This window comes from Pagrus pagrus (genome assembly GCF_965226575.1).
Source record: "Pagrus pagrus genome assembly, chromosome: 16".
Taxonomy (NCBI): Eukaryota; Metazoa; Chordata; class Actinopteri; order Spariformes; family Sparidae; genus Pagrus; species Pagrus pagrus.
The window spans coordinates 29,126,798-29,151,961 of record NC_140200.1 but is presented as its reverse complement, the minus strand read 5'-3'; the positions used below and the strand labels follow the sequence as shown (position 1 = coordinate 29,151,961).

Genomic DNA, 25,164 nt, shown 5'->3' with positions numbered 1-25,164 from the left:
CCAAAATCCGAGACAATTTCTAATCTCTTATCACAATATCAACATATTGCCCAGTCCCAGGGGCGCCGCTAGGGATTTTGGGCCCCATGAAAAGAATCTTTACAGGGCCCCCCAACACAGTGGCAAATTTTTTTGATGCTATTTTAGCATATAATTTCATCATCATTAGGGGCCTCTCTGGGCCCCCCTCAATCATGGGCCCCTAGAATCCGTCTCCTTTACCCCCCCTTTTCGGCGCCCCTGCCCAGTCCTACGTCGTTTTTTCACCGGATCACGTTCTGATCTGTGCAGTAGCCTTTTTACGGTGCAACCTTAATAAAACTGCAGTTTTGTGCATCAAGTATCAAAATGTTTTAGAATTATACAGTTTAACAGCATAACGTAAAATTAAAAATAGAGTTCATAAACTGGCACCATAAAAAGCTGCTGTGTATGTGTGTATGTGTGTGACTGCATGGAAAGGTTTGTTCCTGACAGAATTGCTTGCATGGTGTGTGTTGTGCGTGAAAGACAACCTTATCATTTTTATAGCTACATAGTTAATTCTTAATGCAGCTTTCTTTTCAATTTTAGAAACCTTTCCCAGTCAATAAGTCCTGGACAGTGGAAAGAGTCCACTGGTTTGGAAATAAAGGTAATGGTATACACTATTTGTAATTTATATTTAACAGTACTGTAAAATCATCAACTGACCTTTTGCTTACATCCTAGGGGTTTCCAAGACAGCTGTACAGAAATGACTGTGGTATCTTCATGTTGATGGTAGGAGACGTTATTGGTTTATTTAATTCTGTGTGCTTACAAGATATTAACATAAAATTATTCATGATTTATTCATAGTATGCCCTTTACACCATACTGGATGCCCCTTATGATTTCACTGTTGTAAGCTGACCTGCTCATTCAAATTAAATTCAAAATCCCTTAATAACATTTAATCTGACATACATGTACAGTGGTAATTATTTTTTTTCCTTCTTCAGGTGGACATGCCAGCTTTGCGAAAGTGGTGGTGTGTTATGTGTTACAGTCCGGCTCGGAGACTGTAACCAAGAATGGGAGAGGAGACGAGGTTCCAATGCAAACAGCGACATTTATTGTAACATAAAGAGATAAAGCAAAAGATCAGTATCAGTGATCAGTGGTGTAGGCGTGTATGGATGCATGTGAGCGTGAGAGTGCAAAACAAAGGCGAAAACAGGAGGACAGCCGCGCCGTGGCGTCCCCTCAGACGGCGTGGATGGAGTGAGAGAGTAAAGTCCAGCCAGCGTGGGGATAAATGTGCTCCACCGGGCCCAGGTGTAGCACATCCCTTGATGACAGTCCCACCACTGCTGAACCTGGAAGACAGAGCAGACCAACCAGCAACCAGAGAAAAACCACACCCCCAACATAGAGGGTGGGGCCGTCAAACCCCCCCCCATAAGAGAGGGGTTCCCATAAGGAACACCGCAACTGCTAGCCCCCCCCCCCAAAACACTACAAATAAAACTATAACACTTAGTCTATTACATAGTACAAATTCCTTGTACTCACAAATACAAAGCTCACACTGACCGTCCTACCGCTGATTCCTGGCAAGCCAACCAGCCCAATACCGTCCCCCAGCAACTCCGGCGCCTGGAGAAGCATTTAAGAGTGACAGACAAAAGACTAGAAGGTTACACACAACGAGTCCAGCAAGGCAATCAAGAGCTATAAACTCTTGACAGGGCATCGGCCACAACGTTTTCCGAGCCTTTGATGTGGCGGATGTCCAGGCAATACGACTGTAAGTACGATTTGGGCAGTGGACAGAGTGCAAAAAGGTCAATGGGTTATGATCGGTATTAATGACAAGAGGAACGCTTGAGCCGACATATACATCGAAATGTTGCAATGCCCAAATAAGTGCGAGGGTCTCCTTCTCTATCACAGAGTAGTTCAACTGGAAAGCATTGAACTTCTTGGAGTAAAAACTCACTGGCCGATCTAAGCCGCTGGTGTCTTTTTGAAGTAGCACCGCTCCACGTCACTCGCATCCACTTGTAATTCAAAGGGACGATCCATCCGAGGGGCTGCAAGGACAGGAGACGAGCACAGCACAGATTTAACATCATCAACAGCTCTTTGGCACAAGGAGGACCAAACAAAACGGGTATTTCCCTTTAACAGGTCAGTGAGAGGCGCTACCACAGTAGAAAAGTTTTTACAAAAACTACGATAGTACCCAACCAGGCCAAGGAAACGCTGCAGCTCTTTTTTTGTGGTGGGGACTGGATACTCCTCCACAGCACTCACTTTGGCCTGCACAGCACACACTTTCCCCTGCCCCACAACTTTTCCCAAGTAGACTACAGTGGCCTTGGCAAACTCACACTTCGCTAGGTTCACTGTCAAATGGGCCTCACTCAAACGAACAAACAAGCTGTTAATACCTCCCATGTCTTGCTGTAGATAACCACGTCATCCAAATATACCGCACATCCCTCTAACCCAGACACCACCATGTTCATCAACCGTTGAAAGGTTGCCGGTGCATTCCTCAATCCAAAACTCATTACAGTATAGGCAAATAAACCAGAAGGTGTAATAAACGCAGAGATCTCCCTGGCTCTATCTGTCAGTGGGATCTGCCAGTACCCCTTGAGGAGATCAAACTTACTGACAAAACGTGCTGCACCAACCTGGTCTATGCAATCCTCAATTCTCGGTAATGGATACGCATCGGGTTTAGAAATTGTATTTACATTGCGGTAATCAGTACAAAATCTGGGGCTCTTATCAGCCTTTTCAACTATCAAGCATGGTGATGCCCAACTAGAGGATGACGGCTCAGCAATCCCATTTTCAAGCATGTACTCAATTTCAGCATCCATCACTCTGCGCTTTTCCTCTGACACTCTATAAAAACGCTGGCGAACTGCCTTTGCGGTACCCACATCTATATCATGTTTCACCAAATGAGTTCGACTCGGAGTATCACCAAACAGACCAGGAAAACACAGACAATTGAGCACTCTGCTCCTCAGTCAAATGTGACAGCAAGGACGGCAGATTCTTCAGTGTCTCACTGTTTAATAATCGGCCGCGCAGCAGCCCGTCATCGGGTGCTGTAACCCCATTGTCCTCCTCCCCACTGCTGCTACAGCTGACACAGACTTCAACACACGACAATAGTACGGTTTTAACTTATATGGCAGAGTTGCGTTGCCTTCCTGCGGTTTGGGGTTGACAGAATATAATTTTGATCAGTCACCTGTCGCAACACAGTATATGGACCACAAAACCTAGCCTGGAAAGGCGAATAAATCAACGGCAGCAATGCCAGAACCTGGTCACCCGGACTAAAGACGCGCTGCTCTGCTCGCCGATCGTACAAGCGTTTCATTTTCCCCTGGGATGACAACAACTTACCCTTGGCCATCTCCCCTGCTGAATACAAACGGTGCCTTAAACCATTGACATAATCAATCAGGTTTGACGGGTTCTGACAACGGCGCAACAGCGTCACGCAGCACTGCCAGTGGTCCACGCACTGAATGGCCAAAAACTAATTCATTAGGACTAAAACCGGTGCTGTCCTGTACCACTTCCCTGCCAGCTAGCAGGAGCCACGGCAGCCCTTCTTCCCAGTCCTGATTCAACTCAACACAATAACTACGTAACAATGATTTAAGTGTTTGGTGGAACCTCTCCAGAGCACCCTGGCTCTGTGCATGATAGGCAGAAGACATGTTATGTTGGACCTTTAACTGTTTCAACACTTGTGCAAAAAGATGGGATGAAAAATTTGAACCCTGGTCACTCAAGATGGAGACAAATTGTGACAACGCTTTTACAACTGACTTTGTTGTGATGGAACGCAGAGGATACGCAGCTGGATAGCGCGTGCTTTGACACATCACCGTAAACAAGTAGTTGCTACCAGACTTGGAACGAGGTAAAGGGCCGACACAATCGATCACAAGATGCTCAAACGGCTGCGCAACCACTGGAATGGGATAAAGTGGAGCAGGACGTATTCCCTGATTGGGTTTCCCTGTGGACTGACAAGTGGGACAAGTTTTAATATAGTGAGACACATCCTTCTTTAACCGAGGCCAAAAAAAATATTGCAAGATGTAATTATACGTCTTACGAACACCAAGGTGTCCCAACTGGTCATGCGCTGCTTTAAGGACCTCAACACGAAATTTTTCAGGAACCACAATCTGAAAAACTGGTTTTCCAACAAAGCTTACACCATGTGGTGACCATTTCCTCACCAGGAGACCTTCCTGCAGCAGGTAGCCGCCAGCAGCGCTTCTCTCAGCCTCCTTAGAGAGGACAGCGTCAAACATCTGGCTCAAAGAAGAATCAGCCCTCTGCTCTGTTCCTAGAGCACTGCGAGAAACAGACAATGAATCAGGGACATTAACAACATCAATCTCATTCACCTCTTCTCCTTGCTCAGGCTCCTGCCGTGCACGACAGTCAGGTCCTCTCCCACTCTTGAGCTGCTGAGGAGGAGACACAGAGACAGGAGCCACAGACACAACACAAACACCTGAATTTGACTGAACCCCACTATTTCCCCGCCGAGCATTAGCTTTTGGGCATTCAGCTTTCCAGTGCCCCCTCCCTTTACAAAAATTACAGACTTTTGACAAATCTGAATGAAAATGTCCTCTCGTGGTGTACTCCGACTTACCATGGCATGGAGGCCGTTTCTCTTCCCACTGGCCAGGGCCTCGATACACACCAGATTCAGGAGCCCGAAAATCATTCCTGTGTGTCAACACATATTCGTCAACCAATACAGCGGCCTCGGCGGCAGTCTTCACTTTGTGCTCACTGATGTAAGGTGGGGCCGTCACATATGCTAATGGGGAACTTTGACCTTTGACCTTGGAAGGTGAGAGCACAAAAATGTTGACATTTAATTGACTCGGAAATGTTAACACTTTATCTCTGTTATACCTATAAGACATTTATTTTTTTCTTTAACTCTTTTTATTTGAGCCATGGCAAAATGTTTACCCACTGGACAGACACTTCAAAGGCCATCCTGCGAGATGAGGTTTCACCAGACTTCAGACTGAAGAAGCAGAGGATGGATGACATCACTGAGGTCAGATTTTTGGGTGTGCGAATCAGGTACTGTGGGTTAGTTTAGAAGTACCCCCCCACTGGAATGCACAGAGGGGCTTTTTGATAAGTTCCCACAATGGCACATGTTGTATTAAGTGAATACACAACCTGGGGGAGTGTTCAGGCTAGAGAAACTTGGACTCTGGGAACATAGAAATGACCCAAGTTGGGTGTGCTTTTCCTTTGAGAATACTATTACCACAGTGTTTAATTTTTCTTATTTGATCCACCACTCGGTCCTTAAAATTATTATAATTATTATTATGATAATTATTATTATTATTATTTTAATTAGGTTTACTTTGGCAATGTTTACTTAACACATTCTTCATCAGTATCTAGATCTATCAAGGTGGACTAGTTCCTTGGTGGCATCATAGCTTGTATTTGAATATAAAAAATTGATGTTGAATTTTTTTCTTTTTGTCTTTTTAGGAAGAGGAGCAACTACAGCCTGTTGCACAGCCTCAGCAAGCCAGTGTCTCCATTGCAAACGAGGCTGAGACAACAGTGGAAGCGGTAGGCGCGTTTTCCTGTTCTATACTGGGATTAACATGATGACAAGCTACTTGTGAAGTGTCATTTTGCTACATTCTATGCTCTGTGCTTAAGTATACTATATATGGTATATGTAGATCTGAAATGAAGGAATGCAATATGTTATCTTTATGTGAATCATTGAGGTGATGATATTGTTTGTGTAGCAGTTATGCTATAGGAAGACAACCTTTTTTCTCTCTGTCGTTTCCATAGGACAAACTTGAGATCAAGATTGTGCATGACTGCAAAAGGGCAGCAGAATGGGTGGAAACAAACCAGCATTTGTTTTCAGGCAAGGTGTAGTTACCCGATGCAGTCCAGATGGGAGAGGAGGAACTGGCAGAGGCTGCACAGCAATATGCCAGACTTTGGGTTGAGGAGAAGAGTGTGGACATGGATGACCAGGAAAGGGAAGGCATCTTGGAGCCGTTCAAATTTCTGTTCTCCAAAATTGAAGACGTGGACATTTTGTGAGGAGATGAGTGATAAACAAGGCTACTTGACAAACTGCGAATGTCAAATTGATGATTGATGGCCTTGTAGAGCACTACTGTTGTTGCTGTGCTGAATAAAGGGCAACTGATTGTTTGATCATTTTGTCATTTTATGTGTTTTTTTAATCAAGCACCAAATAATTTACGTTGATTATACCATGAAGAAAACAGGTAAGTTAATGCATTTTAAGATAATGAATAGTTTTAACTATTCTTGCCCTTCACGTATGCTGACATTGTTATATATTTAACCATAGTAAAAAATGTGATTGGCCTATATGTCTTCTAAAGACCTTCAGGTGTATTGTGTATAAGAGATAGGTGAAACCATATACAGAAATAGCACACAATAAAATAATGCATTTAACATGATAAATATTGTACATAAAATATAAAAAGCAGAGGCTAATAATGTTAATATGTTGATATGGTTTTAAGTAACTACTCCAGCCCTCCACGTGTGCGATGAGTTTGCTTGCATAGTTTAAATATATAGCCTCATCTCTTGATCTTCAGGTTTACAGTATAAGCAGACACATAAGCTTCTTGTGTCATGAAATACATTTTCCATATTAAATTCAGATGTTTTTTGATAAAGACAGGAAAAGAGGCTTTAGGCTCCAACCGTCCAATCAACAAGCTTAATGTTTTTCTATGAACTGACGTCGCTAAGCTACATGGACGGAGTTTATGCGCTATTGACAGAATTAATGTTAATGCAGTAATGTTGATGCCAGACATATTGAATCGATATGTTGCTACACTGATATAGATAGGCCTACCGATGTTACATGCTACGTAGGCAGAATTGGCAAGTTAAACATGTATGCCTGGTATGTATGGTTTTAACGTTACAATGTTGATTAATTAGATATAAATCAGCGACAAAAGTGCGACAATAGCGTTTCCACTGAAAGTGTCTACATGATTTTATTCTGAAGTTTACTGTGTCTAAACGATTTTATTTTGAAGTTTCTTGCATGCACTTCCCGGCCTGAGACTGGAGCCGAGACTGGAGGCTGCACCGGAAGTGACCACACACTGGAGGTCTGCAGCCAGACTCTCTTGATATTTTTTACTATCCCTGAGTGTGCAATGCATAGGTTACACCTTGTCATTTGCATTTTATATGGATTGAGTATGTTTCATTCTTAACATCATAACATTATTTTATTCCAGACAAAAAATCCAATGTTAATATAGTGAAAAAGAGTAAAAATACTCAAACTGTTGTTTTAGTGCTTAGAATCCAGGTTTATTGCAGAAAAAAAGTCTAATCTTGACTTTCACCGGAAGAATACACATTTGCTTTTTATGAATAGTTCTGAAAAAAACTGACTGCCTCATGAGATGCGTCAGCTGACACTGGTGCTGTTGTTCTTCATCAGTCCATCATGGTGCTGCCGATGGTGCCTGTTTCCCTCAGAGAAGTCTTGAAGATGACTGGCTTCACACTGCCATCCTCTTCACTGGCACACACACACAAAAAAGAGTTTGCATACAGTCTAGTATTCAATGAATATCAGGCTATCAGTACATAACTGGTAAAACAGGTCTGGACCACTTATTCAATCTCATTTGTGCCAAAGAGAGAAATACAAGATAATTGGTGAATGCCACTTCTCTCACAGCTTGACTGGAGGTCCAATGCATAGTTCCACTCACTGAATTGAAACACAGCTTGCTAACTAGTCTCTGAAAAAAACAGTTAGTTGGATGAGACGATCTGATAGGCCTAGATGCCTATCTTATAGTCTTATCAGGTCATATTACAGGTGCTCCAATATGATTCAGGGACAATATATTTTTAATACAGGGCGATAAGGTTAGATTTTAAAATCTTTTAAATACAAAACCTGAGAACAGCTTTCTATTGGTGTAACAAACACAAGTCTGTCTAAGCAGGCATACTAAATAACCATTATTACCCTCATTTGTACAGGCGCCCTGAGGGGCAAGTGATATATATATTTTTTCCCGTGATCCACTTTCTAAGTTCTAAAAAAACAGTCAAACGGACATTTTTCTGTGTGTTTGTTTTTGTAATACTAATTTTGAACACAAGAAGCTGAAGTGCACGTCTACTCATGTCCTAAATAAGATGAAAAGCATCCATGTTCTTCCAGGGGAGTTTTAATTTCTCTTTAATTTCTCTCTGCATCTATTATGTATTAGCAAGGTATGTAACATGACTGTCATATCTTTCTTTTGGCGAGGAATTCATCACACTTGGCGCTAATCTGCCGTTAGTGTCAAGGGTGGAATATGTAAGGGATAATGTATAGTTCGGAGGTTGTTATGGAGAAATAAACCCCGACAGGTTGTATGGAATTGTATTTCATACAACCTGAAGGGGTTTATTTCTCCATAACAACCGACTAACTATACATTATCCCGCTTATTACACGGCCTTACGACTGAAATAAATAATAAATAATCACCCACAATGATTCAGCAGCGATAAGGATCGCTCGGTAAAGTTTTAACTTTCACTTTCACTTTCGGGGCCTGAGAGAGGAGCTGGACAGCGTGCTGTGGTTGGTGTAACGCGTTGAAAGTCCAGCTGTCTTGCTTATGTTGCTATATGCTGCCAGGGCGGATCAGAGCGCCGTCCCTAGCTGCTCTCATGTGTCCAGTCACAGACATGATCTGCAGAGGTGTGGACTTGGACTCGAGACTTGAGACTTGACTTGGACTCGAGTCCCGATTTTGATGACTTATGACTCGCTTGATCAAATCAAAAAAAGACTTGGACTTGCTTGGGACTTGATGCCAAAGACTTGAGACTCTACTTGGACTTGAGAGCAAAGACTTGAGACTCTACACTGTTAACCCGAACAGTACTACAAACTCATAACTATTACCGGCAACTAAATCAAAGTGGGCTAATTAGTTCACCCGACACTGAAACATTAAGTATTCTTAACGAATAATATCGTTTTGATTTCACAGGGCTTAGTATGTCTAAGTGAACACTGTCACTTAACTTGAAACGTCTGAGTTAACAGGCGTACGTGAGGGGACGTGACGTCTGACGTCACTACACCTCACTGTTCAGGGCACGTATCACAAAAATTCAAGATGGCTGGAGCTTAGCGAGGGATACAACGGAGCGAAGAAATGAGGAAAAACATTCATATTCATCAAAAAACCTGCACAACAACGCACATTTTTTTTGCCCTGCTGTTGCAAAATTGTCTTTTATCTGTGTTTTGTGTTCCGGGGGACCCCGACTTCAAGATTTAAAAGTTTCGCGCGCGAAGCGGTGAGTAACGTAACGTTACAAAAGTTCGGCAAAAGTTCAATACATATAGTTATCTTTTGTTAGACGCTGTGAATATGTGTAATGAAGTTACATGCTACGATACTAGACATATTTCCAACTGGTTTAAACTAAAGCTTACTTAGTAATTATCGTCAGTGTCGCTACTAGGCCCAGGTCGCTAATGTTACTTCGTTACTGTCAACAACGCAACGTTAACAGCAGTGGAAAGAGCCATTCTTTGCCTTGAAAAATATGCAGAGGACGACTTGTTTCAAATATCGGTGAAATGTTTTAATAAAAGCAGTTGCTGCATATGTGAAAGTTTATTTTTTATTAGACATTGCAAAAAATCATAGTATGCTGAAGGGTTGTCTAACGGAGTTGCCCTCGCCAATAAGGGATTGACAAAGTAATACACTATACATAATCATTTAGGATTTTGCATCTTAAGCAACATTAAACTGTTTGTGCTCTCTGTTATGTTATAGTACCATAGAGCGGTTGGATATGAGAAGTTTGTCATTCTGAGCAACAGTGTTGGTGATTATTTTGGTGAGTATTTGTTTATTTAACAACACCATTTGGTTATGACGTTCATCATGATTTGGAGATAAATTACATTTGTTTATTCTCTCCCGGCAGGATTTGTGACCTCTTCTGCCCGCCCCAGTTCAAGGTAAATGGACCCAGCATCTGATAAAATGACAGTTTCAGTCTGATGTGGAGAGGAGAGGAGAGAAGAGGAGAGGATATAGGAGAGGAGAGAAGAGGAGAGGAGGAGAGGAGGAAGAAGGAGAGGAGAAGGGGAGGAAAGGAGAGGGGAAGGGAACGATGATATTTAAAGTTACTTGGTGAACTTGTTAAAGAAGGAATAATATATTTTGGCTCTACAAACAAGGATTGTGTCACATCCTTCTGGATTGGTTGTTATAATTGATTTTCTTGTGTTTTGCAGGGTGAAGATGAGATGGAGACCACTGACACACCGCTAGCGCTCCTCTCTGTGGTCCCTGACTCCACTGGTTCCATCAGCTTCAGCCCTGAGAACATATCCATTGTGATAGAGGATGAAGTTGTTATGAGCGGGCTTGCCAGGTTGGCTGATGCATTTGTGGTGCTGCTTGGTTTAATCTATGCATTACACTTAGATTATCCCAAAAAACTCACGCACACATTCACATTCATCCAGAAAGTGCTGATGTCTCTGGATGATAACAGACCATTAAAACCATGCCTACTCTCCCTGAAAAATGATTTGTTAAAGGAATAAACAAGCTGAGAAATGCATGCCTGCACTCAGCAGGCATGCATAAATGTGATTCATGTCAGCAACATTATTATATCCATGTTGTTCTGTTGTTCATTCCTAGATGTGTCTGATATTATAGACTGTTAAAATGTTGAAAAGCACTGTTGAAAGCACTTTTGCGTATGCCCAGTGGGCTTTTTATAAGTTTAGAATGAGAGGTACATTTTTTGTTTACTTTATTGTACTGCCTCCTTGACCTCATTGATCAGTATGCCCTCATTTTTGATGGCAATTCAGTTATTTATTTATATTATATTTTCTTTTATTTATTGTATTTTATTCTGTTTTATTTGGTATGTTTTTCATTTTCCTCATTTGCACAAATTTAGATGTCTATGCTGCTACTTTTATAAGATATTTTTTATTATTATTTGAGAAAATACAGTGCAGAGAAGGGGAAGTTTGTTCGTCCCCAATGATGGTTCAAAATAGGCTGCTAAAATATATATTTGTAAAAAAAAACAGTTTGACTCCAGGTTTTGCACTTTAACGTTATTCGACATTTTACAGTTTTACTAAGCCTGATATATTGTTCTGAAAAGAAAAATAATTAAAATGTAGCAGTTGTTAATGCCTCTTTAAAAGGTTGGTTTTAAGGTGCTGTTTTATACCTTAATAAATTATTGGAATTCTGACAGGAACACTTTAGTCAAGAACCTTTTATTGCATGGATGATGTTTCTCTTGCACAATCATACATACAAGGTTACAGTTCTACATTTACATGTACCCAACTATATCTGCACAACTGAATTTGCACAGTTACTTTTTTGGTATGTGGGGCAGAAACTCTCAGAAAACACAGCTCTCTGAAAACGGGGCGTCTTGTACATTTTAAGTTGGCAAGTGGTAAATACTTTAAGTTCATTAAGGTGTAATATTTTGAGTAGACACTATTGATATAATACATTATGCTCAGTAATTTTTTTCAAGTCCATGTAAGTTGGCTTTTATAAGTATATTTAATCAAATCATTTAAGTATGAAGAAGACATAAATATTAAGTTAAGGAAATTTATAAAAAATATATTGAACTTAGAATATAAATTAAGTCAACTGAACACATATTTTTTGAGTTTAATGTAACTCAAAACATTTATTACAATAACTTAAAAGTTTTTATGTAATCAGTTACGGCAAAAATTTTGAGTTTTCTGAACTTGTTCGGGTATACAGTGTACTTGGACTTAACCCTCTTGACTTGAAATTCGAGTCAAGTCACATGCAGCAAGCACAAATATTAAAATATTTTAAAAAGTGTCACATCAATGTTATACTGAAGCAGCCAGCCAGAAATCCCGGCCGTCAGTGACACCTAGTGTCATAAAGTAGTAGCGCCGCCTGTACTCCACGTCGCCACGTCACGTCCCTACGTCACGTTACCTTACGCACAGGTAACAGACCGGAGACGACGAGACCACGTTAGCTAAAATGTCCATTCCAACAATAATTTCGTTTGCTTTCAAGCAGTACAAGGTGGACAGCAAGGGGCGGAAAGCCGTGTGCAAGGTGTGTGGTGCCAAAATTGCAGATGGGATTAAAACAACATCAAATTTTAATCGCCATTTGGAGAGGGGGCACAAAGAAATGTAAGTAACATGCATGCACTGATGATTAGCTACTCGAATCGAATGAGAGCATTTCCACCGGCCACAGCACGTCTCGGTGGACGGCAGCTGCTTCATTATTATGCAGGCACTGCAGCTGTGCAGCCAGTTATATTTTGAACAGGTCACTCCACTATTTCCTACAAAAATATCGGATGCTTGACCCAAAAATCTTCTTTAAGTCTTTAATCATTGACTGATGGTGGAAAAAGTTGTGTTTGTGAAAACTTTTGAGAGGAGCTTCACTCAAAGTGTCTCCTAACTGAATGTAGTTGTTCAAAAATGTTTGACAGCAGCTCTTTGTGTTTATCTGTCATAGTTATTTCTAGTGTTACATTGAATGCACACCTGTGTGAAGAGTTTTTGTCACATTTTTGTGACTCGGCTCAGCTGCTCACATCAGCTAACTGCAACACGTAGGCTTGATGTTCCTGGTGTTAATCACTCATTTGACATTTGACACTAAGAGGAACCAGAGCCGTGACCAGTGGTTCAACCTGGTCACGTCTGGGTGCAGCTGGTTTTGAAGTTTTTATGTGCAAGTTTCAAATTGAACTGGTTTTGACGTGTGTTTCCATCACGGTGACAGTCGGGCGGCCTCAGTCAGCTGGTCAGAGAGTCCACAGGGAGGAAGGTGGACAATCCGGCTGGTCCTATGTCCAGGGTGGGGAGGACTTTCTGGTCAGTCTGGGTGAGTGTCTGTGTTGGAAACCACGTTGTCCGATAGCAATACAGCAAGTTTGTGTAGAAATAAAAAGAGAAATACCTTCCAAAGTCTATTGTCTATTGATTTACAAATGCACTCCTGTTATCAGTTTTGGCTGTATAATTAATGCCAATACACTAAAAAAAAAGATACTAAAGATATCTCTCAATTTTTTTCAATTTTAAATAGCTTTATTGGCATGAGAAGGCAGTGCTTATATTGACAAAGCATATTACAATAAAATATTAATAAAAATAAACATATGAATAAGTGGCAGAACATTAACAATAAAATATAAACAACTTAACAATTGAGACGTGGTCATGATACGTATCATTAATTATAATCGATTTGTTTGGGACTCGAAATAAAAATCTTAGGACTTGGTTGGGACTCGAAACAAAAATCTTAGGACTTGGTTGGGACTCGAAACAAAAATCTTAGGACTTGGACTTGACTTGGGACTTGAGCGCAAAGACTTGAGACTCTACTCGAGACTTGAGAGCAAAGACTTGAGACTCTACTTGGACTTGCAACATAGGGACTTTCTCCCACCTCTGATGATCTGACGACTTTCGAGGCCGGCCTGAGAGAGGAGCTGGACAGCGGTGCTGTCTTGCTTTTGTTGCTACATGTTGCAGGGGCGGATCAGAGCGCCGTCCCTAGCAACGGTCTGTTATACTTGACGACGGTCATTATACAGAAATAACAGACCGTAGAACGCAGCGATGGACCAATCAGAGAGCAGCATTCAATAGAGCCGTGTAATAATGTGTATTATCAGCCTTCTCAGGCCAGCCAACTTCCCTGACCTGAACCCCATAGAGAATCTGTGGGGTATAGTCAAGAGGAAGATGAGAGACACCAGACCCAACAATACAGACGAGCTGAAAGCCACTATCAAAGGTATAGAAGGTATAGGTCCATTGTGTTTCATATGACTAAGCCTGCAATGAAAATATTTATTCCTATCTGATGATATATCAGACTGTGATCCTTTGTCTCCCTGTGTCCAAGGCCATTTGTTTATTTAAAACGATCTAGGCTATTTTATTGTTCTATACAGGTTATTTAGGCATTTTTTTGAAAGTAACTAAAAAGTAGTGTAATAAGTAATGTATTACTCTACACAGACAGTAATATTGTAGCGTAATATATAACTTTAAAATGAAGATAACTAGTAATATGTAATATATTGCATTTTGAAAGTAACTTGCCCAATGCTGATGATGACTGTGGACACTAACACCTGTCTCTCAGCAGCACCTAATTCATTGCAGATATGCTTCGCATCCTGACCAGTGTTCTCTCAGCAGCAGGTGATAGGTTGCCTTTTCTTCCTGATCCTGGCAGTGACACAACTAGGCCATGCACTTTATACTTAGAACCCTGTTTGCACAGTTGATCGTGGGACCTGTAACTGCTTTGAAATAGCTCCAAGTGACTTTCCTGACTTGGTCAAATCAATAATGGGCTCTTCTAGATCAATGCTGAGCTCCTTAGAATTTCCCATTGTAGTGGTTGTGGCTGAGTCTATCAGAATCAAGTTCAGAATATGCAGAAATATGCAAAATGTACATATATACAGAGCAATAATCCCACAGATTGATAGCCACAGGCAGGAATGATTACTGTGGCGCTCTGTGGTGCATCTTGGTGGGATCAGTCTAGTGCTGAATGTACTCCTGTGGCTGAACACCACGTCATGGAGTGGATGAGAGCCATTGTCCAAGATGACATGTAACTTGGACAGCATCCTCCTCTCTGACACCACCGTCAGAGAGTCCAGCTCCACTCCCACAACGTCACTGGCCTTGCGGATCAGTCTGTTCAACCTTTTTGCGTCCGCTACCCTCAGCCTGCTGCCACAGCACACAACAGCATAGAGTAAAGCACTGGCCACCACAACCTCAAAAAACATCCTGAGCATAGTCCGGCAGATGTTGAATGACCTCAATTGTCTCAGAAAAATAGAGACGACCTTCCTGTAGAGGGCATTTGTGTTCTTAACCCAGTCCAGTTTGTTATCAATGTGGACTCCCAGATACTTATAATCCTCCACAATGTCCACAGTGACCCCCTGGATGGAAACAGGGGTCAACGGCACCTTGGTCCTCCTCATGTTCACAACCAGTTCCGTGATCTTTGTCACATTGAGCTGTAGATGGTTCCGCTCACACCATGTGACAAAGTTGTCCACAGTAGTCCTGTACTCATCCTCAGCACCTTCACTGATACTTCCAACTATTGCTGAGTCATCCGAGAACTCCTGGAGATGACAGGTCTCTGTGCAGTAGTTGAAGTCCTTGGTGTAGAGGGTGAAGAGGAAGGGAGAGAGGACAGTCCCCTGTGTTGCTGACCACTCTCTGGTAGTCAATAATCCAGGTCACAAGGGGGGAATCCACCTGCATTGCTGTCAGCTTCTCACCCAGTAGAGCCGGACGGATGGTAATGAATGCACTGGCGAAGTCAAAAAACATGACTCTCACAGTGCTCGCTGGTTTGTCCAGGTGGGCGTAGACACGGTTAAGCAGGTATATGATGGCATCCTCAACTCCAAGTTTGGGCTGATAGGCGAACTGTAGGGGGTCCAAGAGTGGTCTGGCCAAGGGCCAGCGCTGCTCCAAGATGAGTCTCTCCAGGGTCTTCATGATGTGGGAGGTCAGTGCCACAGGTCTGTATTCCTTGAAGCCACCGGGACGCGTCGTCTTCAGCACAGGGACAAGGCAGGATGTCTTCCACATCACAGGGACCCTCTGTAGACTCAGGCTCATGCTGAAGACATGGTGAAGTACTCCACATAGCTGGGGGGCACAGGCTTTGAACACCTTGGGGCTGACACCATCAGGACCACAGCCTTGCCCGAGTGGAGTCTCACCAGCTGTCTCCTAATGTGGTCAGCTGTGATGTTCACTGTAGAGGTGACAGATAGGGGAGGGGGAGGTGTAGAGTTGATTGGTTGTAGTGTGTAGTGAGTTTGGAGACCAGGGGAGGAGGAGTGGGGAGGGATCTCACAGGAGGATGAAAGGCTGTAAGGAGGAGGATGGGGTGGAGAAGGTGGTAGTTGGTGGACAGCAGTGGGATTAATGGTGGTGTTATCAGGGGGTGCAGAGGTCTCAGTATCAAATCTGTTAAAAAACACATTGAGTTTGTTGGCCCGGTCCACACTGCCTGCAACTCCTCTATTGCCAGCTGACCTGAATCCAGTGATGTTCTGCTGAAGTTTCTACTCCAGCTCCCTCCTGTAGTTTTCTTTACCCTCCCTGATCTTCACCTTCAGGCGTCCCGGTATTGTTCTCACCTCCTCCCTGTTACCAGCTCTGAAAGCCCTCTTCTTTTCATTGAGGATTTCTTTGATGTCCTTTGTAACCCAAGACTTGTTAGTTGGGTAACAATGCGCGGTCTCAGCTGGAACAGAGGAGTCTACACAAAAATTGATATAGTCCGTGATGCACTCTGTGAGCCCATCAATGTCCTCTCCATGCGGCTCACAAATTGACTGCCAGTCCGTGATCTCAAAACATCCCTGAAGTGAGTTCCGGTTCGGCTGAGATGGAGTAGACACGCATCGAGTCTCGCTCCCTCAACCATTGATAATCTCACGTTTTAAGACCCCGAAAGTCACAACAAAGCGGCAATATTCTAGTGATTTTGTCTCTTTTGACTGACACACCACCGAAATACAGTAGGTACTACTTCGTTGTGGCCGAGTTCACGTGTGATTCTCAATTGTGTTTTCATGAGAAGCGGCAATGTGCCCAAACAACCACCAGGTGGCATCTGTGAGCAGGAGGACGACAACATGCAGCAGCAGGGAGCAGTGACCATGAACGGGAATAGACAGAGTTGCCTGATTTATGTTTCTGTTCGTTGTTGCTTGAATACAAGAATGTAGCTAATAATACCTCACCCACTCCACACCTCATTCCAACTCCTTCCTTCAGCCTGTCGCTACAGGGTCCCTCTAGCAAGGACAAACATAGTGAAAAAAATCATTCATCTCATCCGCCATCAACATCATCAACAACTCATTATGAAGCCTTTTAAATGTCTTTTAAGGTCTTGTTCTTTGTATTTTGTATTTATCTGTGATATTCCCATTTTATGTTTATCTGTTTTCGTTTTGCTTTTATGTTTAACTGTGGTCTTTTTTTGTGCACACGTCAATGACCCTAAAGACATCTGAGGTTGTGATTTTGCTCGCTCGCTGCAGCCACGGCTAAGCCGAGGCAGAAACAATTACGCACAGCCTACAGAAGTTTCAACGTCCATATAAGCATTTAAGAAATGATTCTTATCAGTTCCATAATTCAGAGAGGATTTTTACTCAACGAAAAAATGTATAAAGATCAGTTTTTAGGTTGAAGACACGACAGCGGCACCTATCTCCAGACGTTGATATGGTTATGACTGATGTATAGCTCCCCTGGTAGAGCAGCTCCCTCAGTAAGCAGAATCTTCTGCTAGTATGAGTTCGAATCTCAGTATAGGCAGTACCTTTAGTTAATGTGTTTCTTTTCTCATCATCATTATGATCACATATAGCTCCAAGTTTGAGCAAATAAATGAGCAAACAAGCATTAATTCTCCGCCGGGCCGCGGCACCAGCTTTCCTGCTTGTGTACATAAAATACATTAAATTCTGACACCACAACTGTAGCATACCGAATATCAATAGATGATAAAGAAAAGAGGTTGAGAAAAAGAGAGAAAAAAAGTTCTATTGATCTGATTCACCGGCTTCATGGACGTCGGAACTATTTTCTGAGAGGGGGGGCGGGGGAAGCACGCACTTTTATCAATGATTAAGGATATGATTAGAAGTTATTTTATAATGGCGTGCAGTTATAAGAGAACTAGATGGATGAACACGGCATCTTTATTGTTAAGAAAATGAAACTTTGATCACTAAATCAAGCCATTTAAGGAACATAACAGCACTGGTGGCGTTTCCCAGATTCGATCGTTCTTAAGGACTTAAGAAGGCTCTTAAGAAGGGTTCGGCTAAGAAGGAGCGCTAAGATACGGGTGTTTCCCAGAGGCGTTCTTAACTGCCTTTCTTAGGAGAACCTTAAGATCACGCCAAAGAAGCTTCTTAAGAAGCTCTTAGTGGGAGCTGTCCACCGCGGTGCTGCTGAATCTGAATCAATCGATGCCAGGCAAATCGATCACCCACGTCTTTATCAGCGCATAAGTCACACAGAGCGCCCCGTGCCCCCCCCCCACAGGTGCAATTAGGCTACGCATGTATTGTGTGTGTGTGTGTGGGCGGGGTGCGGGTGTGTGTGTGGGTGTGTTGATGGCCGCGTAGTGCTTTCTACCGATCCAGCACGGATCCACCAGGGAGGGATTGTGGATTGGAATGAGAGTGCCATCCATGGCATGGCGCAGGAGAATCGGTGTCACAGCTGCCACACTCCGTGACACCGATGCCTTGCTGAGGCCAGTGCCATCCCCCACCACCTCCAGGAAGCTCCCCACTGCGTAAAAACGCAGCGCAGCCAGGAGCTGCACCTTCGGGCTGAGGGAAAAATTGCAGCGGGTTGCTCTCTGGATGTGTGGAGACACCAGAGTGATCAGCCGTTGGATCTCCGCACGGGGCAGCCAGTACTTTGCCTGGACAGCCCGGTCTGACAGCACGTCCAGTGGGGAGAAGTGCTGACGCACGTATGCATTTATGTAAACTGTCTGGCTTTGCGCACGGCGACGCTGTTGGTTCGCAGCGAGAATGTGCTGTATTGCAGCCATGGTTTCTCACACGCGCAGACTTTGGCAACGCCTTTATATAGAGTAGCAGGTGAAGCCTCTCTGGATGAGGTTCAGCTGAGTTTAATTACATCTGTTCCCTTGATATCTGTGAAATGCCACAGGGTTGTTGTATTTTTATGTGTAGTACTATAAACTCATATGTAGATGTGTGTGGAAAACTTAAACGTGTAATTCAATAAAACGTTTTTTTTCTTCTTCTACTATTAGCCTATGTTTCTTGCGCCAGTGGTCCGCAGCTATGAGCGCATTTCAACATTGAGCATTGTTTTATTATTTTGAAAAGTGGAGGATGTAAATTTCCCTGACGCGGCTTGATCACTGAGCATTTGGTCGCTAAGAAGGCTGTTGAGAGTGGGTCAGCTCGATCTTACATTTCCTTCTTAGTGAAAGATCTTCTTAAGCTAAGAGCGACTCTGGGAAACACATCCTTCTTTCACAGCGTTCTTAAGAGCGCTCCTAAGAAGATCTTAGCACTTAAGAGCTTCTTAACGAATCTGGGAAACGCGGCCATTGGCAGGGCCAGACACAGCTTAATGAGCTTCTCCACCTCCGAATGCAGGATGGACACATCCTGGATGGTGCTTACTTCTCGTCCCCTACACACATTCCTCAGTATGGGGGAATGCAAATGTTAAGGCATCTGGAACAAGTTCGCTTAACTGGAAAGACCACATCCATCCCCCACACTTTTGAAAAGCTTGCTACGCCAGTGCCCCCACCCCCGCGCGCTGAGGACAGCAAAGAGGTCTGCAACAAATACATTGATCACTTGGCCAAGGGATCTCCTCCTGCAGGGAGACGGCTTCAGGGACTCACTCCGCTTTAAATAACCTTCTGTATATCCGACTACTGTGAAGCTGCTGATTATGTATTTTAATAAAGCTAGAGAAAACTGTCTGACATGACGTGGCATCGTTCTTCTTTCTATAAGCCTGTTGTAGAAAATATAAGGAATAGAAAGCACAAATATTTGTGTTAAATTCTGACACCACAACTGAAAGAAAGCAGCCGGTGAATCAGATCAATAGAACGTTTTTTTTTTCTGGTTATCATCTATTGATATTCAGTACGCTACAGTTGTGGTGTCAGAATTTAATGTATTTTATGTACACAAGCAGGAAAGCTGGTGCCGCGGCCCGGCGGAGAATTAATGCTCATTTGCTCATTTATTTGCTCAAACTTGGAGCTATATGTGATCATAATGATGATGAGAAAAGAAAACACATTAACTAAAGGTACTGCCTATATTGAGATTCGAACTCATACTAGCAGAAGATTCTGCTTACTGAGGGAGCTGCTCTACCAGGGGAGCTATACATCAGTCATAACCATATCAACGTCTGGAGATATGTGCTGCTGTCGTGTCTTCAACCTAAAAACTGATCTTTATAAATTTTTTCGTTGAGTAAAAATCCTCTCTGAATTATGGAACTGATAAGAATCATTTCTTAAATACTTATATGGACGTTGAAACTTCTGTAGGCTGTGCGTAATTGTTTCTGCCTCCGCTTATTAGCCGTGGCTGCAGCGAGCGAGCAAGCGAAATTACAACCTCAGATGTCTTTAGGGTATCAGATATTATTATAGGCTATTCTTATATTTAAGCAACATCCAGTCAGGCCGTGATACAGGCTCACGGGGGCGGACTGGGACAATAATTCAGGTCGGCAATTTTACCAGTAAACAAATGTTCCTTAAAAAACAACTAATGTCCATATTTTAGCTCTACTGTAAAACAAAGAAAGCACAAGTGATTATCCAAGGTCACCCAGATAATTGAGGCGTCCCACCGCTGTGAAACAATCAGTCTGAATCAATCTGATACGGTTTAGCAGTCCCCCTCTCCATTCACTCTACCTGTAGCCTAAAACAGCGCCACTCTCCATTGCAGCTACATTGTGGTCAAATGTGGAATTGTACCAAAATCGTTTGAGCTGCAATTCAGTACTATGCTTCCACCTAGTGGCTACAGTTGTCACTTACATTTCACGCGTTGCGTGAATCTCGCTCCCCGCGAGTGAAATGGCCACTTTGAAGTAGTACCTACTGTATGTCGACGTATGCAACCAGACAGACTGTGAAAGACCAGGGTGCTAAGGCCAGTCCCTCACATGAGGCAGGTGACGAGTTTAGCATGGCGGCCATTGCTAACCTCTTGGAAGAACACCGCCAAGCCCTCTCCGCTGATTTTAAAGCTTCCATTTCAACACTCGAAGCTAAGTTGGACCACGTTCACTCCACAGTGTCAGACCACGCTCAGAAAATAAGCTCTCTCGAGGCAAATGCTAACTTACAAGATGAATGCCTGTTGACATTGGAGGCATCCTGTGCTACACTAGCGGAGAGCAACGCTAAGTTGTTAGCTAAAGTTAGCGACCTTGAGTCCCGGAGTCGGCATACCCAGGTCAGTGGAGGGGCTGCGGCCCACAACCCACAACCACGAGAATGTGACAGAGCTCACCGTACGCTATCCGAGAAACTGAAGCAGGGGCAGAGATCACGTCATTATCAGGCACAGGTACCAGGTGAAGGAGAGGATCATACGCGAGGCCCGAACCAGGAGAGGCAAGCTACAGTACCGAGGCTTCCCCATCTCCATTTATGAGGACTACGCTCCGGAGGTGGTAGAACAATGCCAGAAATACCAGGAGGTGATGTCGGAGCTTTACAATCTGGGCTTCAAATCTTCATTGCTATTCCCTGCCAGGCTTGTCATCGTGATGAAGGTTGGAGGTAGGAAGAGACTCTCTTCGGTCTCCGAGGCTAAAGGCTTCATAACATCCATCCGCATGGAAGAGACCTGGCGGCCGTGGGCGACTATTAATCCCACTTGCGGATGAGCCATTGTTATGCTAACTGGATAACCGTGAGTTAATGTGACGCTAACTGTATAACTGTGTCTTTACCAGCCCTGGTAAAGACCCTGGCTTGGAGTTAATTTGCAGACCGCGTCATTAGTAGTTGCGGTCATTACTGATTAGTATGAGAGCTGGTATTTTGACTGTGCAGACTCTTGAACAAAAATCACTGGCCGGACATTTTAACACATTACCAGCACGTTGATTCGGCATCTGGTGTTTGCTAATATTTTTGAATCCCCTCTCTTTCATCTCTCTTTGTTCCCGTTTACACTAATATGAGAATTCAGATCATCTTTAATCCACTCTCGTGCTCACTACAGGAAGCTTGTCTACATGCAGATTGCAGTTGGTTGCTATTGTATATTTCCTTTACCGCTTTTTTTTAATCTCTTTTTCCAACTCTCATTGCCGCTGGGCTATCTCAAGTATTCTTGCCTTCTGTTACTCATTTAGTCAAAGGGTAGGGTTTCATTGAAGTTTGACACTTTTCATAAACTGATGTATTATCAGTGCATCAGTACAACCTAATCATTCTAACTCATGATGGACGTCATACGTGCAGGCGTTTTGTTAATCCTAATGGATGTATAGCAATACTTTCATGGCCTGCCTACTTTAAGATGACTTGGTGCACTGTGTTGGCTCATAATTACTTTCACTGTTACTTTCTCCACATGTGTTTACATCATTTAACTAGTTCTACCTCATAATGGATGTTATTGTTATACATGCAGGATGTTCTGCTGATTTCAAACATTTTATTGAGCCATAGATGTGTAAGTCCTAGACAGTCACCTATTTGCCTTTGTTCACTTTTTAAAATTATTTGCACACCTGGTCTGGAACACAGTACTTGAATTTCTGTTTACTTAAGTTTTTCTCTGTGACTTATGGGGTCAATTATTGTTACTGTAAGGGAAGAGACCCTGGAAGCTTAGTTTAGCTGTAAGCTATGAGCTGGAGAGCTCAGATGATGTTCCTTGTTTTGGGTGTAGCCCTCAGGGTGGTCCACCTTAAAGGGGATGTGACTCTTTGCAAAAATTCCAAACGCTGACAGTCATGGCATTATCATAGGTGGGGACTTCAATCTGCTGCAGGATGTTACTCTTGACAGATCTTCCCCTACACAAATCACACTATCCAAATCAGCGAACATAGTAAAAACATACGCATCCCAGTTGGGCATTTCAGATCCCTGGAGGTTTAAAAACCCCCATGGTAGAGCTTTCTCCTTTTTTTTCCCATGCACACCACACATTCTCCCGAATCGATTACTTTTTACTTCATAACAATCTCCTAGACTATGTGAATGCATGTGAGTATCACCCAATAACCACTTCTTTTTTTTTTTTCAAAATATTTTTATTATCAATTTTCTTAACAATTGAAGCAACAGACAAACACATACATATATGATAATGAAAAAATTAAAAAAATACAATAAAATAAATTTTGACAGACTATAACGTGTAAAAACAAAGTACACACAAAGAGGCTTAACCTAGTACTCTTTAGGGGGGTTAACTACAGTTTCAAGTACTCCAAGATAGGTCCCCACACACCACAAAATTTCTGTAAGTAAGCGGATATCTCATATCTCAGTTTTTCAATGTGGAGGATATAGCCAGGCTTCAAACTTAGGTGCTGAGTCAGATTTCCACAGTCTCAAAATACATCTCTTTGCTATGACCATACCATAGGCCACCACTGTACTAACATTCCGACCCATCTTGTCCAAAGTGTTTGAAATGCCAAGTAAAGCAGTTTCTGGGTCAGGATCCAGGTTTACTTTAAGTATATGAGAATACCATCTGAAAATCAAACACCAGAAATCTTGAATCTCAGGGCATAGTCAAAATTGGACCTTTCTTGCACCTTTCACACAGGGGGGAAGTTTGGGGAAAGATGTTATGCAACTTAACCTTCGAATAGTGTAACCTGTGTATGACCTTGAATTGACTCAGCATTGACTGAGCAATGGTGAATGTCATTTAAAGCTTGTTTCCATATTTCATCTTGAATAGTGATGTTGAGATCAGCCTCCCACATTTGTTTAAATTTAAATCAGGCTGTGCAAGTCTGTAGGAGAAAATACAAACCAATTTTGAAATCAAACTTTTTGCTTCTGGTGGGCCAAGTAGGAGTTTAAAAAAAAAAAATTTCTTCTGGGAGGGAGTCAGATGATGAGATATTTTGTCTTATGTAATGACGTAACTGTAATAAAGAAGTTTGATTTTTGCAGGTCATATTTTTTTTGCAATAATTCAAATGAACAGAGATGCTTATCAACATAAAGATCTTTTATGGACCCTATTCCTTTCCTACTCCACTCTTTAAAGACTGCGTCCGTGTTTGAAGGGAGAAAGGCATGGTTATGCCATATAGGGGCGTGCACTGATGTCTTTGGAAGTTCACAAAATTTTCTAATCTGTGTCCAAATTTTTTAAGCATTAATTATTGTGTAATGCTCTGCCTTACAAGATGCTCTTGGCCTTGGTGATGAAAAAAGAATTGCCCTGAGGGAGGTTTTTTGAGGCTGACTTTGTTCTATTGCTAACCAGGAAGGTATCTCAGTCTGTGGATCAGGGTCATTAGCCAGTTGCCAGTATACCATCGCTCTGCTATTAGCAGCCCAGTAATAATGTAAGAAGCATGGTAGGCCTAGGCCTCCAAATTCCTTTGGCTTTTGAAGATGTTGTTTAGAGATTCTGTGTGCCTTATATCCCCAGATAAATGGTAAAATCACAGAGTCAATCATTTTAAAGAAGGACATTGGGATAAAAATTGGGATGTTTTGAAACAAATAAAGGAATCTTGGCAGGGAAACCATTTTAATTGTATTTATTCGGCCTATCAATGACAGAAGCATTGTTCTCCATTTTTTAATATTCTTTTTCAGGGCATTTAATCTCTCTGTGAAGTTATATTTAAAAAATAACTCTGGTTTTTAAGTGAGTTTAACACCTAAGTATTTAACACTGTTTTTTGAAATGGTAAACTGAGTTGAGGTCACGAATGCGGGATCTAAATCAGCTGTGAGCGACAGTAGGTCGCTTTTTTGCCAGTTTATGGTGTATCCCTTGCCAAACTCATCTATCAGATCAAGCAAATACAGGACAGATTGTTCGGGGTCTTTCAGAAAAATAGCAATGTCATCGGCATAGAGTGATATTTTATGGTTAATACCATCAATAGTGATAGGCTTAATTAACTTATTTTCCCTTATACTAATTGCCAATGGCTCAATGGCTAGTGCGAAAAGTAATGGTGAGAGCTCGAGCGGAAAGGGATGTAATCTGCTTTGATTAGTGACAATAGAAGCAGTTGGACTTAAGTAGGACATCCGTATCCAGGAAACAAAAGTGTCTCCTAGACCAAATGACTCTATCACTCTAAACAGGTACCCCCACTCCACCTGGTCAAATGCCTTTTCGGCATCTAAACATAAAATGGCCTGTTAAGAACCTGTAGCATATTTATAATACATGATATTTATTAACCGT

At 42.4% G+C, this 25,164-nt stretch overlaps 1 protein-coding gene and 1 long non-coding RNA gene across 2 annotated transcripts in view; one reads left to right on the top strand and one right to left on the bottom strand.

Annotated features, from left to right (window-relative positions):
* Positions 1–7,401: 7,401 nt before the first annotated feature.
* Positions 7,402–25,164, bottom strand: part of LOC311271467 (organic cation transporter protein) — a gene marked incomplete at its 5' end in the record, with an annotated part of 60,343 nt that continues 42,580 nt past the window's right edge. The window contains 1 exon segment of the mRNA XM_084377163.1: positions 7,402–7,615. Within this exon segment, the coding sequence (XP_084233289.1) occupies positions 7,613–7,615 (3 nt within the window). The 3' untranslated portion in view covers positions 7,402–7,612.
* On the top strand, positions 8,539–10,753 carry LOC311271468. The gene is made up of 4 exons (XR_014624420.1): positions 8,539–9,411; positions 9,900–9,963; positions 10,054–10,087; positions 10,367–10,753. It is a non-coding gene; the product is annotated as an uncharacterized lncRNA (long non-coding RNA).